This window comes from Aythya marila, assembly GCF_965140915.1.
Source record: "Aythya marila genome assembly, chromosome: 1".
NCBI classification, from domain to species: Eukaryota; Metazoa; Chordata; class Aves; order Anseriformes; family Anatidae; genus Aythya; species Aythya marila.
This window is the reverse complement of record NC_139042.1, coordinates 144,535,723-144,557,013: the sequence shown is the minus strand read 5'-3', so window position 1 is coordinate 144,557,013 and position 21,291 is coordinate 144,535,723. Positions and strand designations below refer to the sequence as shown.

General features: G+C 43.1%; 1 protein-coding gene across 8 annotated transcripts in view; it reads right to left on the bottom strand.

Moving 5' to 3' along the window:
- The window catches only part of BICD1 (BICD cargo adaptor 1), a 253,943-nt gene extending 233,119 nt beyond the window's left edge, over nt 1–20,824 (bottom strand). For all 8 annotated transcript variants that reach the window (XM_082751452.1, XM_082751454.1, XM_082751451.1 and 5 more), the window contains exon 1: nt 20,548–20,824. In XM_082751452.1, coding sequence (XP_082607578.1) covers nt 20,548–20,760 — 213 coding nt within the window. In that variant the 5' untranslated portion in view covers nt 20,761–20,824. The remainder of the gene's footprint in view (nt 1–20,547) is intronic.
- Nucleotides 20,825–21,291: the final 467 nt, after the last annotated feature.

The following is a 21,291-nucleotide window of genomic DNA, read 5'->3' as shown; positions in this document are numbered from 1 at the left end:
TGATACATAGAAACAAGACTGGTTTGTGACTTTGACAGACTTTTCATCCTGAAGTATCATTTGAAATCTCTTATCCATCCATCATGGACTGCAAGAACTGCATCCAAATTCTCATTCAGACAAGGAGAGGTGTACAATACCACACCCAAAAAGCTGAACATTAAACTAACCAAGATCTTTGACCAACTCATCCAATGCCTGACTGAATAAAGAAGCCTTATCTGTGGGATTAAGGCAAGAAGAAAAATACCATACAGAAAGGAAAACAAGCAGGAAAGACTAAGCCATCAAAATATTTAGTTTCATAGATTCACTCTCTTGTAAAGGGCTATGAATGTTCAAATTAATGCACTGTCTGACACACAGAAGTATCAGATGCAAAGTTATTAGCTAGCAAGCAGTAAAATTAATCCCTGTCGCAGTTCTACCCCATCTGACCCTTGGTTAGATGATGGGATCAACCAAGACTGCAGACAAAATAACAAAGGTCTAATTTTGCGCTGAGTTAATAGGTCTTTTCCTCTTCCATTGCCACCTCTCCTCCCTGTCAGATAAGAGGGCAGAAAAAAAATGATGTTTTAGCATTCATGCTTAGAACTGCATGGAATCCACAGCAAATGTGCTTGAGCTACAGTTTAAAGAGGAAAAAAAAAATACTGAAGGCTTTTCTAAATGTCACTGGACATAAAAGTCATGCTGAGTTCACCACTTCTCATGAAACCTCAGTAAAAAGGACTGCAGAAGCTCAGTTCCTACCTCAGTTATATTTCCACAGTTAAGCTACTGAAATTGCAGAAATGCAGAATGAGCACTATTTGAAACCTTATTTAGCCAAACACAACTGAGAAGATTCTGATATCTTTTAGGACACGTCAGCAAAAGCAGCACATTTTACCCAGCCAAGGCACGCAGCTAAATTCCCACAATCCTGAAGCATACACATAGAATATTTCTGACCACATTGGAAGTGACATGAATCCAGATAAATATGTATTAAGAAAAATACAATGTTTCCTCCTAAGGTAAGCTCAACCCACAGCCCTGAAAAGACTCCCTAGTTGGGTGCTCAGCAGGCTCCTCTATGCATATCCCACCCAGCTAACCCCTACTGTTCTAGGGCTTACCCCTCTGTGAGCAAAACCCAGCATCATCCCTCTTCTCAGGTATCCCCGCTTCTTCTATTGGGGGCAAATTGGTCTTCACAACCCAGGTTACTAAAAAAGCAGCACTACCTTCTCAAAAACAGGCAGCCTCAACAACCTTCCCTGCAAGGGACAGCAAAACTCACAACCCATTGTGCTAGTGAAAACCCATTTTCACCTGTTCAATGAACCAACACTGTGCAAAGCTGCTCCCTGACACTGCAGCATGAGGAGGTTAAAGTCCAGCAGAGGAGTAGGGCAGGGAGCCTGGAGTTAGCTTGTCTCATCTCTTGACTGCAAGCATGGCAAGATTATTATTATTATTATTAGGCTCTCTGGAACATCAAAAAACTCCAGAACAAACACAGCAGACCCTGACCCAAAACATACCCTTAATCACAGCTCCTGTGCTGTCAGCTGGCCTATACTGAGCTGGCCCAGCCATTAGGGACACACAGCTGAACCAGGTAACACTCTGTAAAGGTCTCAAAACCACCTGCTTTTTATTTGGCATAGCAGTGGAAAGATCCAGATCAAAGGGTAGTTGCCAGCTCCTGTGTAAAGATGGTGTAAGATAGAGAAATAACTTCTTGAACATTGATTAGGACCAATCTGTAGCTTTTTAGACAATTCAGGACCCACAGGGCTCCCCTGTAATAGCCAAAGGACATCCCTGTCCTTCAAGACCTACCTCCTTTCCTTTTTCCTGTGCTGTATTTCTTCTTTCTCTCATCAGATCCTGTTGTTACATCAAGCCCATAAAAAATGGATCTCCTGCATTTCTCTTTTCCACACCATATTACTAGAACTCTGTGACAAAGTAAGTCTGAAGACTTTAGACTTTGCTTTTCATCATGTTTTCCAAAACTCCATTAAGGAGCAATCAGGCAATCATTGGTAGACAGTGAAAAGCAAAAAAGGGAAGATCAATAGGTAAAGGCAGTAATCCTTTATTCCAGTGAAACAACAACAGGAATAATTTATATGACTGCAGGCTTAATTATCCCTGTTCTCACACGGTGGGATTTCAGGGAGTGTGAGAATACCTGGTCTCTTCAGATTGCTGTAAATTAATTCCTGTAAACCCCAATTGTGCAGAAAATCTGGGTCAGCCTGGTTCTCTTAGAACATTTTTCTTCAAACAAGTCTCTTATCCTGAGGTGCTCTCTAGAAAAAATGCCATCAAAATTCAGCAGCTCTCTAGACCTCATTTCATTTGGAAGGCAGGTGGCCCAGACCTAACAGCAGCCCAGTGGCTTTGCTTCCAGAGAGGCATTTGTTGGTGCACCTATAGACACCATCAGTTTTCATACATGCAGGTAGGCATATTCCCCAGATCATTTCATTGTATGTTTGGCACTAAAAGTTGTCACTTTATGCAATCCTGAAACCATATGAATTAAAAATGAGCTTCTTCATGATTGTCTGTGTATACCTATAATAAACTACTTCAATATTCAGAGCTTGTGGGAATGTGAGTGTAATTCATAAATTATGAACAAGACTTTTTCAAGCCAGGGTAATTATTATACGTATATAGCACTATGCAGAATTGTAATATTTGTGCAGAAATGCCTTACTAAAATGTCAATATTATAAATCCTACAGTAACTGATGAGATTAGTTTGGACAAGAACTTTAGCATATACGAAACAACACAGTGTGATGCTAACAGAGGCAGTCCAATTCACTAGCTGTAAATTACAACTGTTTGCTGCCTTCCAGTCCTCCGTTGGATCCAGCACAAAGCATGATTATCTGCAGCTCTTACAAGGACTATCATAAAAAAAATGAAATCTTGCAATGCAGTTCACGCTAATTCATAAGTCACAAAAATATTTACAGACATGAAAAATATTTCACAAACATTTTATGTAATTACAGCCAAAACAAACAAAAAATGTTACATAAAATACAAATCATTATTAATAATTTGAAAAAAAAATAGTAAGTGCAAGCTTTTTTTCCTCAACGTTTTGTCAAACAACTTTACCCCCATTACAAAGGAAGCAAAAACCTACCATGCTGAATGATATAGATATGTAGATAAAATTGAGACAACTTCTAGGAAATAACAGGCTTCCACTGGAATTGAAAGGAAATACTGCAAACTACTTTAAATTATTTTAATCTTAATTTTGAAAGTATTTCATTTCAACCAGTTAGAGATGCAAGCTTAATTTCTACTTTACAACAGAAATTATTGTGATCACTAACAGGAATGATTGCTGTAAATAAATATATACATTTGTGATTGTTTGAGAAGCCATCCCATTCGATTCTTAATGATCCTTATATACTTATTTAAACCCCTATACCTAGAGACAGAAAGGACAGGGCATTTGCTGTTTATTTGTTGCTGTTTGCTTTTGAGGGAAAGGGTTGATAACATCATCTTAAACTCTACAAGCTTATTATGCAGTTAAAAAGTTTTATGTTAAAAATGTATTTCAGTAGTTACTTTAAAAACCAATTATAAATTGGCCAACTCATGAGTAATTTGGAATCTGGAGCTCCTGTTGTTATGAGAACCAATGCCGTTTTCTCTCCCTCTGGTCCTGGCAGGTTACTGTTCACAGATGCTGTAGAAGATAGCTGTTTGCAGACATGGCACATGCAACCCCGTGCAGCTTGGTGGAAAGGATGTACATTTTTGGAGACCTGCTGTTCCATGAGTATCTATCTAACCTCTTAATGTTGTCTGTTACTGTGAGATCAGAGGCCTGCATATGGAGAAGTTTCGTTATTTAGATTATACTTATTACTGGATAAAGCTCAGAGAGAAAAAGAAGCCCAGCACATTCCATCAGAGGTATGGTTAAACAAAGGCTGTGACCTTTAGCACTGAAATAATACAAACAAAACCAAATTTATATAATGTTCTCATTCAACACCTATATTCCAGTTTCAGCTAGTTCAGGAAGCTGTCCACAGGGTTATGAAGCTAATTCTGGTATTGGATAATCTGTTGTGCTGCCCTTCATGGTGAGATGCTCCTTCTGGAAATCTGATCTCTTGTTTTGCTTTCCTTTATTTTATCTTTAGGGATAAAAGGGAATTCAAATGGAGAAGAAAATATCCTTTGTGGGTTTCACAAGTACACCTGGAGTTTTAAAGTCAGTTTTATGAACTCCTTTACTTAGAGTCACAGAATCACAGAATGGTTGAGGCTGGAAGGGACCTCTGGAAGTCATCTGGTCCAACCCTCTGCTCAGACAGGGACACTGAGAGCAAGTAGCCCAGGACCATGTACTTGTTTGCTAATTTAATGTTGCTTTAAACAGTCTTGCTTCTACAAGACTTCTATAGGGGAACTTTAGGTGTAAAGTCAATTTCTAACTATCCATAAACAAAATGCCACAAGTCTCAGCCTGTTTCCTACGGGCTCTTAAAGTCTCCCCTTTTCTAATAACTTGGAATCTTCTGGCTAATTATGACCAAATTTGACTGAGAGATTAATATTGCAAAGGTGATTAATCTTTCCTACCATCTCTGTAAATGTAGACAGCCAGGGACAAAGCAGTAGGGAACAGGCACAGAGTAATGCGGTCCTTCTCCCCAAAGGCTTCTCAGAAGATGATAGGCTTGATTTTGGAAGCTGCTTTGTATTTGTCACACCTACTGAGGTCATACAGGCTCCCATGTCTCTGCAAACCAGCTCCTTCTAAGCAGAAATCACTTCACCACTGCAATATGCAGACAATGCTGAACAGAAACAATGTACCCATTCTCACCCATCAATCCCTTTCTTCAATTGTTTTTTCTTGGGTTGGTCTTTTTTTTTCCCCCAGAGGAGAGAGTGGTATAGTAGTGAAACACATAGTTCAATACTAAAGAGTGGACTCGTCATCAGAAGTAACTATCTTGACATCAAATTTACAAAAAAAAGCAAACTACAAACTGCACTGCAGGAGCCCCCATTCACTTCTGACTCAGAAGGCAAAGCATTGCCCACTGAGTCACCAGAGCTTGCTTCAGCTGCCAAGTCTTCCCATCCAAACACCTTGTAGTTCTGGGAACAGCATCATGACAGTTGCTATTAGAGTTGTGTGACTTAACACTACGAACAGCCAAATTTTCTGCTAGCATAATTCTATTGTCTTCAGCAGAGGTGCAGCAGTGAATGCAGATCATAATTCATACTGTACTGTCACAGAAACCAATCTGTTTATAAAAAAAATAAACTTGCTGTACCTGGCTCTTTATACCTTTTGAGAACAGACAAAATCTTGTTCTGTATTAGTCCCAGTGACTTTGGCTGCAGGCCACAGCATGCTCTTTCTAAAAATAAACTGGTCACCAAAAGAAGTTTTGGTGATGGAAAGGTTAAAACTGCAAAACTGTAGTGTAATTGCTATGGTTACCAGCATGGAAATAGAACAGACATTGAAAAATAGATTTGGTAATGTCTATCTTCTTCATTGGCAACAATCTACTGAGGTTGCTTGCATTCTTGAATTGCTTACTGGGAGCCCGGTACTCCAAAAGCCTTAATGATGATGTGACCTTACCAACCATACTCATCTTCACCATAATGTCAACAGCTTCCTGAATAAAGCAGGTTTGCATTCATTGAATATGTTTGGTGGTGGGTCTTTTTAATTATTATTATGCAACAATTTGGAAGGACAAAGTATGTTTTGGATAGGTATTCTTAAGTTTAGGAGCTGCTAATCCTTTTTTTGGCAGAGCTCTGACAAAGGCTACAGAGAATGTTGTAGAAGAGGCTTCTGAAGGTCTCTAGACTAGCTTCCTGTAGATGGGGGAAAGAAGATGGACAGAAAAGGGAGAGAAGGAGTCTTCAGACCTCGATGAACCCTGTGGGCAGGTGGACAAGTGTCACATTGCTCCCTACACAGTGCAACCATCATATGCTAGGTTTATCTAAATGGCAACCTGTGGCCAAGACACCACCCCTACTGTGAAGGGGATGAAGAATGGCTGTTGAAGGACTGCAACGTGTCAAAGCAACCAAACGCTGTATCCTCCTTTTAGACCCAAGCTGCCTGTGTGGGTGAAGGCAGAATTCAAAGCCGCCACCATCTCATACGTGACATCTGGAGACAAGAAGCCACAGCTACAGCAGCTGGATCACCCTGGCAGCAAACCCATCACAGTTCACTCCACACAGTGACACTGTGCACTATATGTAAATCAGGTGCAGAGCCATAGAGGATCATTGGTTTGCTTTGCATGATTTTACTCTTTTTTTCCCTTAGAAGAAATACCTATGGTTGAAACCTGCTTGTACTGAGAATGGTCTTTAACCAAAGGGTGATCCATTGTATAAGACGTAGGTTTCGCAACAAGACATACACAAACCAGTGAGCCATTAGGCAATTCAGTTTTGGGAATTTCCACCCTTGCCTACATAAACAGAGTTAAAGGTTTGTGACAGCTGCTTGTGTTTTGATTATCTCTTTCAAGGTCTCTGAGTTCAAAACCACATTCTAGAGAAGCAACTGGCAGAAGGAAATTATTTCTAACAGCCCATCCATAGAAGTGGCCCCATTATTATTATTAATTACTCATATTGCCATAGAACCTAATTGTCCCAACCAAGAATAGAGGCTCACTGTGTTGCATTCAATACAAACAGGCGGGCAAGGCCAGACCTTGCCCAGCAGAGCCTGCTGCCCACAAGCACAAAGGCCAAGCTTCACATTAACTATTGCAAGTTCTCCAAAAAGCCTGCCCAACACACCCAACAAGGTTTTGGTGGGTCTGAGCTCCCAGTCACCTAAAAAAAGTCTTGCCTTGCAGGATTAAATGAATGTTTCCCACATACAGCCATTATAAAGGGAGCCCACCCATCAGGGCCTGGTACAACAACCCACAGCCTCTAACTTTCCCAGATGCAGCCATGACAACAAGGGGTGCATTGTGGTAAAAAAGCTGCCCGGGGGCAGTGGAGGAGGAGAGGCATGGCTTGTCCTTCGAAGGGAGAGCTGGCTGGAATTTGTCTCCTCCTGCAACAAACAAATGGGTATCGGGAAAGAACAAAAAGCACAGCAGAGAAGAGCTGTGTTTTGGAAAGGGCTGAGTGGGAAGGCGTAGGCAGACTGCTACAAATGCCGCAATGGCAGCCAGGAACGGTCAGCTTCCAAAGGGGAAGGGCAGGAAAGAAGCCAGAAGTGGCAAAAGAGAAAGGACAGCTGGGGAAGAGAGTCAGCATGCTCTGACATCACCAGAGTACGTGGGAGAAGGACCAGGAGAAGCTGGAGGGTGAAGGGGGCAATCCCACAGGAGGTGGGGGTACAGGTGAAGATAAATTTAGAAGATAAAGTATTGGATTAGAACTGAGAAAATCTGTTTTCTTTGTGATTTAGCTCCAGATTTCCCATGAAGTTATGGCTGAACAGCCTATCCCTGCACAGCTTTGGGGCCTCCATTACTCATCTGTAAATTCCCTTTATTATTCCTTTATAGCAAATCCCCAACAAGGTTGTCTATTTCCACAGTAAAATCTCTAACCTTTTATTTATATGCTTAAATTCATTGTGCCAGGCAGCACAGAATCCCCAGATACTACTATCAGGCAATAAATAAAAATTTATCCCACCCTGCTGGGATCTAGGGGGCAAAACAGAAGCTCATGAAACAAGCAGTATTTTGATTTTTCAGAACGTTTGACAGAGTGCAGTCTGTTCTTTAACAGTATAGCAAATTTTTTATGTTGGCTAACAAAATTGCATTTCAATAGCTACAGACTGTTTTATGCTGACGCACATTTTCATCACTGCTATATACATCTTGTCCCTTTTGCCTGTCCGACACACTGTCAGTGACTACTCCAGTGAGTTTTATTTCACTGTAGGCTCTTCCCAGTGAAGACCCCAGCCAATGCCAGCCCCCGTTCCGTGTGGAGGCAGTGCCCATCCCTCTGGCAGCAGCTGAGGTCGTGCTGACTCACTGCCTCCAACCTTCGCCTGCACCCACTGCCAGTGCTCTGGGAAGCACCCTGTTCAATTCTCCACACAAATCACCGGACTGCAAGCTCTGAGAAAGATTGCTGATCAGATTTTGGACTCCTTTCCACTAAAAAAATAACTGACTGAAATAGAGAATTCCTAAGAAAATAGCTGAGCTGAAGAACCTGGCCAGAGAAGAATCTCTGCCGCAGGTTTTTGGGGTAGAACTCAGGTTTCCATCTTCCAAACCCACCTCTTTCAGCTGGGACAATTATAATTAGTTTCTCACAGCAGGTAGATCCTTGCATAATAGCAAGAAAACGACAATGGTCTGTGCCTAGCCCAGCTGTAGGTGTGGGTGCCCAACAGAAGTTCTCACTACTAGAGAAACCAGGGACACCATCTCAAGAAGAATCTTGCAAATAAAGGATCATTACAAAACAAAAAGCACATGCAGCACAATCATCAACTGCAACTCTTCCTGTTATACCCAGGGAAAGGGTTATTTATACCCAAACAAGGCTTATATGCTCATTTTACATCTAAGGTTCTTTTCACCAGTCTAATCTGATACAAAGACAAATCCAACAGCAATAAAGCATAGGAATGATTCTGATTGGGTATAATCTCAGCCCAAAGAACAGTGAGTAAAGTACTTTTCAAACACCAAGTGTGAAAGGTCTGATTTACTCAATGTGTTGTTTTATTTCTTGTTCTTGAATATATTCCTCCATGCTATTGCAAGCAAGAATAGAGAAAATACTTGAAACCACAAATGATGAAGCAGTGCTAAGTAGATTACAGAAAAAGAAAGCATAAACAAGGGAGGCCTAGAGGTGTATGCTGAAATCTACATATAGTCAACAAGAACGTGGTCTGTAATTTCAAAGTACGTAAGCAAAAAGATGTCATACAGGTTTCAATACAAGATTTGTTCAGCCTGCTTAACAAAGCAAGACAATATTTTCCATGATAACTAAGATACAGATTTTAGAGTCCAAATTTTCAGGTATCTGAATCTGATAATTCAGTTCTGTCACTTCAACATGGCTTTTATTTTAGGAATAGCAATCATCAAATAATATATAGTATCCTTGTAACTTTGAATTCAGCCCATTTGGAAAAAAATGTTATCACTTAACTATCTTGTTCCAGATTTGCTCCTATTTTTACACAGCTAAGCTTACAGCATGTTAAGTGAAAGTCTTGTTATTACCAGATGGCAGCCATCGGCCCTTAACTGGCAGAAAAAAGTAAGAACTTACCTAATGCCCAAGAAATGGAATTACCTAATGCCTGAAGTATCAAACTCCTAACAAATCTTACGTGCTTCCATCTCCCATATTAGTGTACATGGAAAATTATATACAAATCATACTACTATTTTTCTTACATACAGTTATATACCATACACATTATTTCACAAAGGAGTCCTTGTGACCATGTCTTTACATTTCACTTTAAAAAACTGTCCCTAAGGACACAGATTTATGACTGCAGTTTTACTTTTTTAGTAAGTAACTGATCTAGTGCACATTCTCAGCTCACAGCAGATGTAAGATACATGCCAGATAAAAACTCATTCCTTCAGGTTTCTGCCTTTTTGTTTGCTTGTTTGCCTTGCCCTTATGCATTTGGACCAAGTGCACATACATAATCAGTAATTGAAGCTCAGCTGAGTTATGACAATTCATCAAGCTGCAAGAATAAGATCATGTGTTTGAGACCAAGTAATTACAATTATTCCAGTTCTCCCTTCTTTGGTGAGAAGAAATGCAAATTCTCAGTTTATAACACATTTTATCATTTACATCTTGATGACAGTGATGTTTGCCAGCTGGTGGTGGGCACCGACTCAATAATTAAATTGTTGTCCCATTTTACCCTTGACATACACAGAAAGCCAGGACTTCAATGTTAGTCTTCAAGTCATACCTGCTATGAATGATCCTGAGATATAATCCTGAGCATAGGGTATACTGCTAAAGGTAGCATTCTTCACTTGAGGTTCTTAAATTAATAAACAAACAATCTGTAGGTGGAAATCACATGCATTACGAAAGAAATGAAAGAATGAAAATGTTCTCCTCAGACTCAGGCCAACTCTGCATGTTTGTTATCACTGTGCATTCACCTGGTTTTATGCAAAACAGTGCAACCTTTTAATGCTTTGTGAATCTCCATGAGGTACTCCGGGTATAAAAAAAACTTTTCCCACCCATCTAAAAAACAACAACTTGTTAAATTAAAGCCATGAATTATGCAAACTACAAGCTACTCAGAGCACATTTTTAATAAAAGAAATCCGAGATTACAGTTGGGTAATAATTGTTAAGTATCCTGGATTAGCCATCAAATTGAGAACCAGAGGCTGTGCCTACACAGAGAGTTTAATAACCCTGCTGTGAACTCCCCATGTGCCCACACCTATACTCACACCAAGTTCTCTCTAGCCCTCTTAATACTGGAGTGCCAAAGGCTGAATGTTCTGTCTTGCTGGAAGCCTGAAGCCATGTCTTGGAGTCTGGCATCCTGCGTCTTGCTATGAGGATGTGAGTAGAGGAGATGCCAGTCCTGAGCAAGACTAAATCCAAATCATGCTGTGTTCATGTTTGGCCAAAATCCAAACTTTTATAAATGAATTATTTCACCAAGCCACCTGTTCCCTCTGCCTCACCCAAAATTCTACCTTCACTCTTAGAGATTTGCTGCTCCTTTTCCATCTTCCTAGCTGAGCTTTACAACTACTAGGGGCTGTTCTTCCCCCTCCAAGTATCCAAAACAGAAGTTAAAACTGCTGCTGTTAACAAAGTCCAACTTCCTTCCATGGATGTAGCCATCAGTCAGTGATGACAAAGCGCACTTCACAGTTCATTCTCAGCGCACTATATTTAAACCCATCCAGAGTAACTTGGAAAACCAAGGAAAGGCTGTGTGCGGTGGCTAAACTTCCCAGGGTGCATACTAAATGCATGGCATTGCCCCTGCCATGTGTCATCTGTGATTTCTGAGAGCACAAAATTAAAACTGAACAAACACAAACAAAAAAAGAACAGGAAGGAGTTCGTATAATTTATTTGAAATTAACCCAGAAATGACTGACTGAAGTGAAAGGTGACCAGCTGGTAACTAAGGGCTTCTTTTATGCCTCTGGGTTAAGCACAGTGTTGTGTGTATTACTGCTAGGACTGGAAACCTATTTGCTGTGTAGAGGGGTTTAACGTGGCTGTACAGCACGAGGGCAAATTAAGTGTAATTCAAAGGAGAAAGGAAGAAGGGTATGGCATGGCTGTGTGGGTAATGGGTTCCACTCCCAGCTCTGATCACAAGGACTTGAGTGCATTATCTGACCTCGCCATGCATCAATTTTCTTGCCTGAGGTTAAATAAATAAATCACCCCAGAAACAAAACAATGGGAAAAAAAATGCAGGGTTGCTTTTTGCAAAACATTATGAAAAGATACCTTACTGTGCACTCCTTCAGCCAACCAAATTTTAAAACTGCCTTAGAAGTCATCTTTTGCAGGATGGTTTTAATGGTGAGGCTGCTATGAAGCAGAGCTGACAAATCCTCTGCTGTTTCATTTTCAGCCCATGTTAAAAAAGCATTTCTAGAGTATTTCTATGATTCTCTCATGTCATTGCAATACCAAGACAGAGTATGGAAGGTCTGGTCTGCTACAAATGGAAAGATTTCTTACATTCACACAATGACAAAAAGGATCTTTCACATAAAAAATTCAGTTCAGTGTCTAATGAAGCATCAAATCTACACTAATTAAGATGTAAGGCAGAGACTGCAAAAGGGAAGATAAAAAAGTGTATAAACCATCATGGACATGAGATGAACACTAATCTAGAATGCACGGCAGAAAATTAAAGGCTGCAGACAGGAAGGAATCGCAAGAGAAATGCAGAAAATGGGAATAGACCAATGTCAGTCTTAGCAAAAGCCATTTGGTGTTAATAGTCTTAATAGGTCTGTCCCAAAACCATAGATTTAGGACAGTGGCCTGATTTTTCCTTTAACTATTAAGTTTGTTAAACTTTGATAGTGAAAGACATTTGGAAACACATACATTAGACTCCTGAAATTATTTTTCTTAATACTACCCCTCCACAGAGGAGCACAGTTCCCATTAAAGCACTAACCTGCAATCTAGCTCAATTCTACCTGCTTACTTCAGCTTTAGACATCTGCCCTTGCTGAGATGTGTTTTTCACCTTTGGAATAGCCCTAACTGCTTCCATCTGTAGCTGGTCTATACTCTGGACTGCTTTCACAGGACAGTATGAAAAATTGCTCTTTTCTCCTCATAGTCATCAGCTGTTAGTGATGCAAGCAGTCCTGGGTAAAGGGACAAAGGGAACATTCATATCTTTGCATGCCATATCAATTCCCCTAAATTGAGGACAGGAATATACCCTCTCTCCTCCCCCATAAAATAAAAGTGTTATGGAGTTCAGAAGGAAATGAGGAAAGAAGAGGGAAAGAAAGTCACGCCACAAACGTAAGGCATTTCAACAGAAATGAATACTGGCCTTTCATCTGTGCCATTATAAATTAAAATCATCCCAAAGAAAAAATGTACAGTACAGAATCATTCTGAATTAAACATCACCCCCTCAGGTATCAGACAAATAGGAAAGGGAAATCCATGGCAAAGCCAACTTTTTAATGAAGCTTACAACGTAGCAGAGCTATGAGGGATACAGAAACAGAGGTGAATCAGATTCCATTCCCATTGTCCATAGGCTGAACAAACAACACCAGTGTGAAAACATGACAGAAAATGAGCTGCTTAAATGAACACATACAAGATTGAAAAAAGTGAGAAGTTATTTGAGAAGCAGGTTACTTTTCCAGAATCCCTCAATACAGCTAGAAAAACATCTGATCTCATGTATATTTTCTCCAAGTGGCAATTGCATAAGGTATGTAAAAGTTGGCCAGGTGCAAATTTAGTCTATGCATCTGACTTTGAGAATGCTCCTCATTTTACTTTGATGAATGCTCACAAATTACTATTTCATGCCAACTGTTATTTTCTCCAGCACTGTTCTGCCCCCAGTTGCATTTTCCATAAAGCCAGGTGTTCAGTCTGACTGGTGTTCTGCAGACAGACTGCACCCACACATACCTTAGAAGGCAAATCTGCTCTGCAATACAGAAGGGAAGAAAAAATATTACACATAAAGGAAGGTGAAAAGATGGCAGTGAATTATTGTTATTTTTTTAATTCATTACAAAAGGCTTAATTCCAAACAGATGCAGACCTTTAGATTAAAGTCTATTCAGTGAGCCATCATTCTGCATTCACGAGCCTTAAACAGGAAGTACTTCACAATAATGATGCCTGGCTCCCCCATTAACACTTCAATCAGTCATTTTAGATTCAGTACTAATTCAATATTTTATAGAAAATCTATGGAAAAATCAACTTTTCCATGGCATAAAATCCAGTTCCAACTCCTAGTTATCTCAGAGGAGCTCAACACATGTTGGATTCAATCCAAATCCCTCAGATTGGCAAGGGATTTCTTAGAAGAGTGAAAGTATGAAAATGATTTAACTATGAGGAGAAAACAAAACAAACTCACTTCAGAACTATTTTAGTAGTATGCAAACCCCAAGCATTTCAAGCTGACTATCACTATTTAAGGGTTGGCTATTGCAGGAGGTGTAACAAATCACTGCACTGGCTCATAAGGATACAATGCAATTAGTGAGAGCAACTGGCGATGCAGGTCCTTGGGAAAGGAAAAAAAAAGTTCGTCTGCATTTTTCATTGCATGCTGCCAAAGCTCCAGCAAGAGCTCTAATTTCCCCTAAGATGATTTCAGCCGCTTACGTTTTCTGTAGGCTAATGCACAGCATTCATTTCCCTTCAGAGGAAGCCATCCTGCCACAATTTGATAAGCATCCCCTTTAACATCAGTACCTGTTTAAGCAGCTCGTTCCATCCCCCTATTTCTCCGGCATCTATTCCTATCCTATCCAGTCTGAGTTTTTGGCTATGCTGGTAAAGCAGTTTATGGGAATGTATTGTGAACCACATCATGTACCCAGGTCTGGTTACAGACAGCATACACCCCCCTCTCAGTTATTTTTAACTGAGGTCACTTTTCTAGCTAGGTGGGACAGTATAAACAGATGCAAAACTGAGAGCTAGCACAGGGGCAGGCATGACAAAGGCAGACACAGAGCTGTCTCGCTTAGAGAAAAGCACGTCAAACTACTCCCTTACTAATGCTAGGTCAGTGCAGGCTCAAGGACAATCAAGAGAAAGTGAAATTCAGGCATGGAGCAAGGCTGTGGCTCTGCTAACAGTCCCTATTTCCAGGCAGTAGGCTGTTACATGTTGGGTAACATACAGCAAGCAGCTACTGGAATTGAGCTGGACATAGCGGGTGCTCTCAGAGACCTTGCATTGTTCCAGGTCCCTTGCCATCTTTCTCCTCTAGTCCAACCTCCTGCTCACTGCAGGGTCAGCTCTAAGCTCCGACAGGGTAGCTTAGGGCAGTATCCAGCTGGGGCTTGAAAACTCCCAGGGAAGGAGACAGCACAACCCCTCGGGCAACCTGTGCCACTGCCTGCCCTCATGGGGAAACAGTTCCCCTTTAAATCCAGCCTGAACCTCTCTATTTTCAATCCATGCTAGTTCTTCTGTCCTCGCACCATGCCCCACTGTGAAGAGCCTGGCTCTATCTTCTCACTATTTTCTTGTGGGCATGGGCAGGCTGCTGCTGGGTTCCCCAGATCCCTCTTTTCCAGGCTGAACAAGCCCAGCTCCCTCAGCCCATCCTCACAGGGGAAGCTCTTCAGCTCTTGATGATCTTGGTGGTCCCATGCTGAACTCAGCCCCAACTATCCATTCCTTTCCTATACTGGGGGGGAGACAAAAATGGATGCCATTTTCTAGGTGGGATCTAACAAATGTCAGTTCCAAAGTAATCATCACTTCTCTCAGCCTTCTCAACGCTAAGGTCCTGCCAGCACAGTCAGGGCACACTGCTGGCCCACATACAGCTCGCAGTCCTCCAGGATCCCTAAATCCTTTTCCACAGACCTGCTCCTCAGTCGGTCAGTCCCCTGCCTGTGATAATTGAATGAAAGCTTCGCAAGGTGCAGCTTGATTTTGTTAGGGCATTCCTTATAAGCACAGCTCTGCAAATGAACTGCTAAGAGCATCTTCAGACTCTTTGTTGCAGACCTGTGCTTATGGGGAGAGGAAAATACAAAATGATGAATGAAGAGCTGGAGGAACACCCAAAGCTTTGTCAGTCTTAGGGCTCTTCTGGATCCAAGCACAGTGCAAGCCCCTGCATAACAAACAGCCCTTGCATTGCCTCCCACGCTCTCCTTTCCGTGTGTAACAGTTTCCTGTGCTGCCCTGCTCTCCTCTCCTAACCAGGCCAGACATGAAAGGGAACTGGGTAAACACCCTTCCATTAGCAGTGTACGCACACAGAGGCAGCGCCAGCTGGGCTCCGGAGGAGACAGCACTGCAGCAAGCGTCTGATCACTGCTCCTCACGCACCCTTTCCCTGCCCTCACCTTGGAGCTGGGTGCTAGGCAGCACAGCCCTTCTGAGTGGCACAGCGTGGAAAGGCTCACAGAACCAAGTGTTGAGATCAGGATGAGGTGTTGGAAATGCTCACCTCATCTCACAGACATTGTCGCTGAAAGGAGGTGTAAGTATATACTGAGGTGGCATCAGTTCACAGCTCTTAAGTTACATATTTGGGACACATTCATCTTTAGGCGGAATTCAGAAAATCTCACTGGGATGTGTGAGCGTCATCACACTTTCCTAAGCGTCCCGTGCTGCATACAGGTGCACAGAGTGACTGTCCATTTAAAAGGGCATTATTTGGGATAGGGAGCCTCCCCCTCCACTGTTCTGTCTTTTTGGATCCAAGAAGCCCCATTAACTGTACACTTCAAAGATGGAAAAGACAGAGAAGAAACTGCAAACACACAGCTTCAGAGAAGGGTGGGGGAGTCAGAGGGACAGCACTGTGTCAGGGGACTGGGAGATGGAGCTTGAGTCATCCACATGAAAGCAGCACAGGCAAGAGCAGAACAACACAGAAGCTGTCAGAAAGAGCTTCAGCTCTACTCTCCAAGAACCCTTTCCAGTCACAAACCAAGAATTATTTGTGGAAGCCACGTTGCTAAACTCACTAAGCATAAAACAATGATGCAACATCTCTGTGAGGTAAAGAAAGCACAGATTTTTGACCTGCAAAGGATAGGGCTGCTCACCAATAGTCTGGTTTCCGATTATTTACCAAGGATATTTGGGTTGAGTGTAACATGAACACTAAACTGCACCTTCAAACTAAAAATCAGATAGCCAGCTCTATGTGTAATCCAGGGGAAGCACTTGTCCCCATAGAACTACACACATAAAAGCCAAGGAGCTGAGTGAGAAACTGCTCAAACTAGTCAGCCAGAGAGTGAAGGAGGGGAACCTGGGGATCTGCTCAGCTGCTATGTTCGTGATTTGATATTTAAAGGGAAATCTCTGCCTAGCATTTCCCAGGCCTAGATGCCTTGTATGGTTGGATACCAAAGCTGCCTTCAATCCCCATTTTATCACAGCTGGAGGTGACTGATATTTCTCCCCTCTAAAAACATTGCCAGCCACCAGCGAACAGCAACTAATCACAGAATCACAGGATGGGTGAGGTTGGAAGGGACCACTTGAAATCATCTCATCCAGCCCCCAGCTGAAGCAGGGACAGCTACAGCAGGTTGCCCAGGAAAGAAGATCAATATGAAGCCATTTTACCCTTCTTTAAAAGAAAGAAATCTAACAACAGAGATTGTACTTACAGCAAATGCAATGTAAACATATAAGACCACAAATATGACAGACTGGAAAATGGTTTCCACAGAATATGCTACTAATTACACTTTCAACCCTGTAAAACAGTGAAAACAGAGTACCTTTAATCACATGACTAACAGCAATGAGTCTTATTCCCTGCACTCTTATTCACAGCAGGTTAGACAGCACATCTCCTAAAGCAACCTTTTGAACAGGGGCCCTAAAACTACAGCATTTTTACTGCAGGGTCAAAATTCCACTAGTTTGAGATGTAATTGAGCAAGGCACAGCAACATATCTTACGGACTGGAGAAAAAAATATGAACATTAATAAAGCTTTAAAATAATAATGTTTTGTTTAACACTATTCCTACAGTCTTGTCTAACTTCAGGACCACCAGTGCTCCATCTCATAATGCTGAAGGCTGTTAAAGTTAACACAACAGAGTGTATGCTTTCACACTCCTACTATTCACTTCATTTTTGAAAACGAAAGGTTGGTAGCCGACAGATGTTTTGAGTCTTTCCAGAACAGCTTACACATGTAATAACTGCTCTATTTTGGAAGAAATATTTATTAGGTCACTGTTTAAAACTTCCAGCTTTTGCAGTATAAACCAATGTCATGCCCCAAAACATTCAAGTCTTAGGCTAAAGCAGAAACCTCTGAATAAAGCACAAGAAACATTGGAGCTTACTATAATAATTCATTTTGCATGGTGCTTAGCATATATTCTATATACAAGTATTAATATTTAATGTAATGTATTGCAATTTGCTTTTAATTCTACATCCTATAATGGCCTTACTTTCCCATCTCACCCTCCAGCAATGGAAATTATTGTATAGCTGAGGCTCTGTATTGCAATCTGTATGGAAAAAGCCCCACTGAAGTTCACTTGAATTCTGAACTGCCAAGGAACATAGGAGAAAACTTCAGATCCTAGATGGCTAAGCCATGACTAAGTAGTCAAAGACAGGCAGCTCTGTCTGCTGAGCAATAAATGCAATAATGTCCTAACAGCAGAAAAAAAGGAATAATGAAATAATTCAGAAATGAAGACTTGCCTCAGGAAAAACATAGGATGAGATTTGACCCCAGTAAATGAATCTGTTCAGAGAAGAGGTAACGGCCCTACACATAATTGTGCCCCCACCTGTGCACCTACTGTTCCTCTTGAATGGATAAACCATTTGTTTCAGTATAAATCTGAGGCCTCTTTCCTATACCCCACTATGACTTCAGAGAGGCTGCAGATGTAGAGATACAAGAGTGGAAGAACAAATCCTCACTGACATAGCAGGAGTTTTCCTAGCTCCAGTCCGGCCATGGTGTTTGATGTCCCACCATGCAGACCACACCCAGGCCACAGTCCAGGATGTTCTCTGCAGCATCTGCTGGAGACAATACACAGGGACCCTACTCCACACATTTTGGAGGGAGCCTTAATAAAAAGCTGGCAAAGAGGCAGAGGCAGCTCAGAGCCAGAGAGCTTTCAGACAGAACTCTACAACCCCAAAACCCAGGCCCCCAAATCACAGAACAGCTTGCCCAAACCACCTCGGTCTGAATCCTGCCTTGCTGATGCCATCTGAGGCATCATTTGCTTATGCTCCAGTGAGGAATCTGATCTGCACACATGGAACAGTCATAATGGAGGTGTTTACAGAGAAGATGAAAAAATACATTACAGCGACAGGGAGGAATATGAGCAAATTCTTTTTGCAGGGCTGCATGTGTGGTGAGAATCAGTGTGGTTTCTCCTATAAAGGTTGGAAGCAAGAAGAAATCTCTTGCAGCCTACATGGAGGATGGAGATGCCCTATCTGCAGCGATGAAGAGCTCTGGAATTGAGAGCCCCAGACCTGAACTGGAAACTGGATCAACTCCACTCTTGCTTGGCATCAGGCAAGCTACAGGATTTTCCTCTTCCTTTCTCCACAGATATCTCAGTGTCCATGCTGTGGTTGGCACAGCATGAAGGCATGGCCCTGCGGGACAGCTTCTGGGCTGCAGAGCACACCGTCCTGTTGGCTTTGAGGGGAAGTAAACAGGAAGAGAATTTGTGCATGTTTCATTTCAGTTAGCCATGTTGATTGATCCCTCTAGTTTAATAATTTAAACTCAGTTCCTTGCACTGTCCCTTCTGTCTGCGGCCATGTGTACAAATGTGTCATCCCTAGTTTCTGATGAGTCTTCTGTATAACAGCTAGGTAGACTGCTGCCTCTCTCTTTTTTTTTTTTTTTCCCCACAGAAATCACCTTGTATATTTTCCCCATGATTCTGCTCCTCTATTAATGCCAGGTCATTTCAAATAGCATTGCCTTCATGCCCGTGCAAGTCACATATCTCCACCCCTGAACCTGTGACTATTGATTTCAAAGTCCTAAGCCTACTGCATAGTCTCAGCAGGGGTGGGGAAGCAGATATCAAGTTTAAGTAGATCGATAGGTTTTTCTGAAAATTAGCTTTCCTCTTCTTGAAAATACATTTTTAAATCCTTCTGGTCACTGAGCCAAGCCTGTAGCATAACACATTTACCTGCAAGTAGAATAAATACTTTGTTTTATTAAAAAATGCTTCTAAAAGTGCATCAAAGCTAGTACTCTAAAGAATATTCATATATAATCTCAGTACTTTAAAGAATATTCATATATAATCTAAGTTTACAAAGCGATTTCCCTCCATATGGAACATGGTCATGATTTCTGACTGAAGAGAATTTCTGCATGTTATATATAGTGATACATTCCTTTTAAATTTGGAAAAAAAAATCTGATTGATGCTTTAACGTCTCTTTTTGAAATATGTAATCATTTATGTTCCCATACAGTATAAAAATACTACCAAATGTAGAGACGTGAGACCTGCACATGTGTGTACACATAGCCCTTCCATAGGTCCTGTGGATGTGCAATGTCTCAATCTCAAGTTATTTCCCTTAATGATGACTACAGGAAGAACGATGATATTTCAGAGTCATGTTGAGCAGAGCCAGAAGGTTGGGTGCAGTCATTCCTACCTACTTTATACTTTAGTTGTTACAGAAACACGTTTGAAAGATGAAGTTGAAACACCCCTCAGATCATTTATCCTTTCAGCATGACACAGAAGTTTAATTTCCACTGACTGGGGGTGACCTCAAGACTACTGTACAGCTACTTTGCCTCCCCTTAATGGCAGCGCTTCCCCAGAGCGGGGGGAATAAACCAGGGCTATAAATAACTTCAGAAGGCACCGTCTCCCTTCCCATGCACTGCGGACGACTGTTTACACAGCTCCCCTGCCTATACACCCTAGGTTTGCCGAGCTCTCATCCTCCGTGCTGGTCGATCCCCTCTTCGCACACAGCGCTGCGGCGATGTCTTGAGGCAGCCCGGTGCCGCAGACAGCCGGTACCCAAAATTGCGGCTCCAGCGAGGATAAGGAGGTGATGCCGGGGGGCTGCGGCGCTGTGTGAGCCGTCCTGGAGGCCGCGGTGCTGGCCGAGCCTCGGCTCCCCGGAGACCCCCTCCTCCCGTCCCCGCCAAGCCCCGCGGCCACCCGGGGCCTCTCCGCTCGCCCCCTGGCGAGGGGCTCCGGCGGGGACACGCGTGGGGCGCCCCCGCAGCTGCCCCGCGAGGCGGGGGGGAGACAAAAGCCTGGGCTCGCTCACCTCCTTCAGCTGCTCCAGCTCCTGCTTGAGGCCGTCATACTCCGCCTCCAGCTCGTCGTACTGCTGCTTGAGGGTGAGCTTCTCCTCCAGCACCACCAGCCCATACTCCGCCGCCTGGATCTTCTCGTGGGTCGTCTCGGAGAGCTCCCGGGTCAGCCGCTCGATCTCGCTCTTGTAGTGGTCGGCGCCCTGCAGCACCTCCTCCGCAGCCATAGCCCCGCCGGCTCTGCCGCACCGCCGGGCCGCCGGGGCAGCGAGGGGGCGGGCGCGGCCGGGGGGGCGGCACCGGCACCGGCACCGGCGGCCTGGGGATGGCGGCGGGGATGGGGATGGGGTTGGGATGGAGATGGGATAAGGATGGGAAAAGGATGGGGATGGGATAAGGATGGGGATGGGATAAGGATGGGGATGGGATAAGGATGGGGATGGGATAAGGATGGGGATGGGATAAGGATGGGGATGGGAAAAGGATGGGGATGGGGGTGGCTATGGGGATGGGATAAGGATGGGGATGTGGTCCGGGGCTATGGGGATGGGATAAGGATGGGGATGGGGTCCGGGGCCGCCGCCCAAGCCGCCCCCGGCCCCGCCGCCGCTCTCCGGCCCTGCGGGGGGCTGCCCGCGGCGGGGGCGGCTGGGCCGGGCGAGCCCCGCGGCCCGGGGAGGCGGCAGCGGGAGCGCGCCTCGGTGCGGCGGCTGCCGGGGAGCTGCTGCTGCTGCTTGCGGAGCCCGCACCCCCGCCTC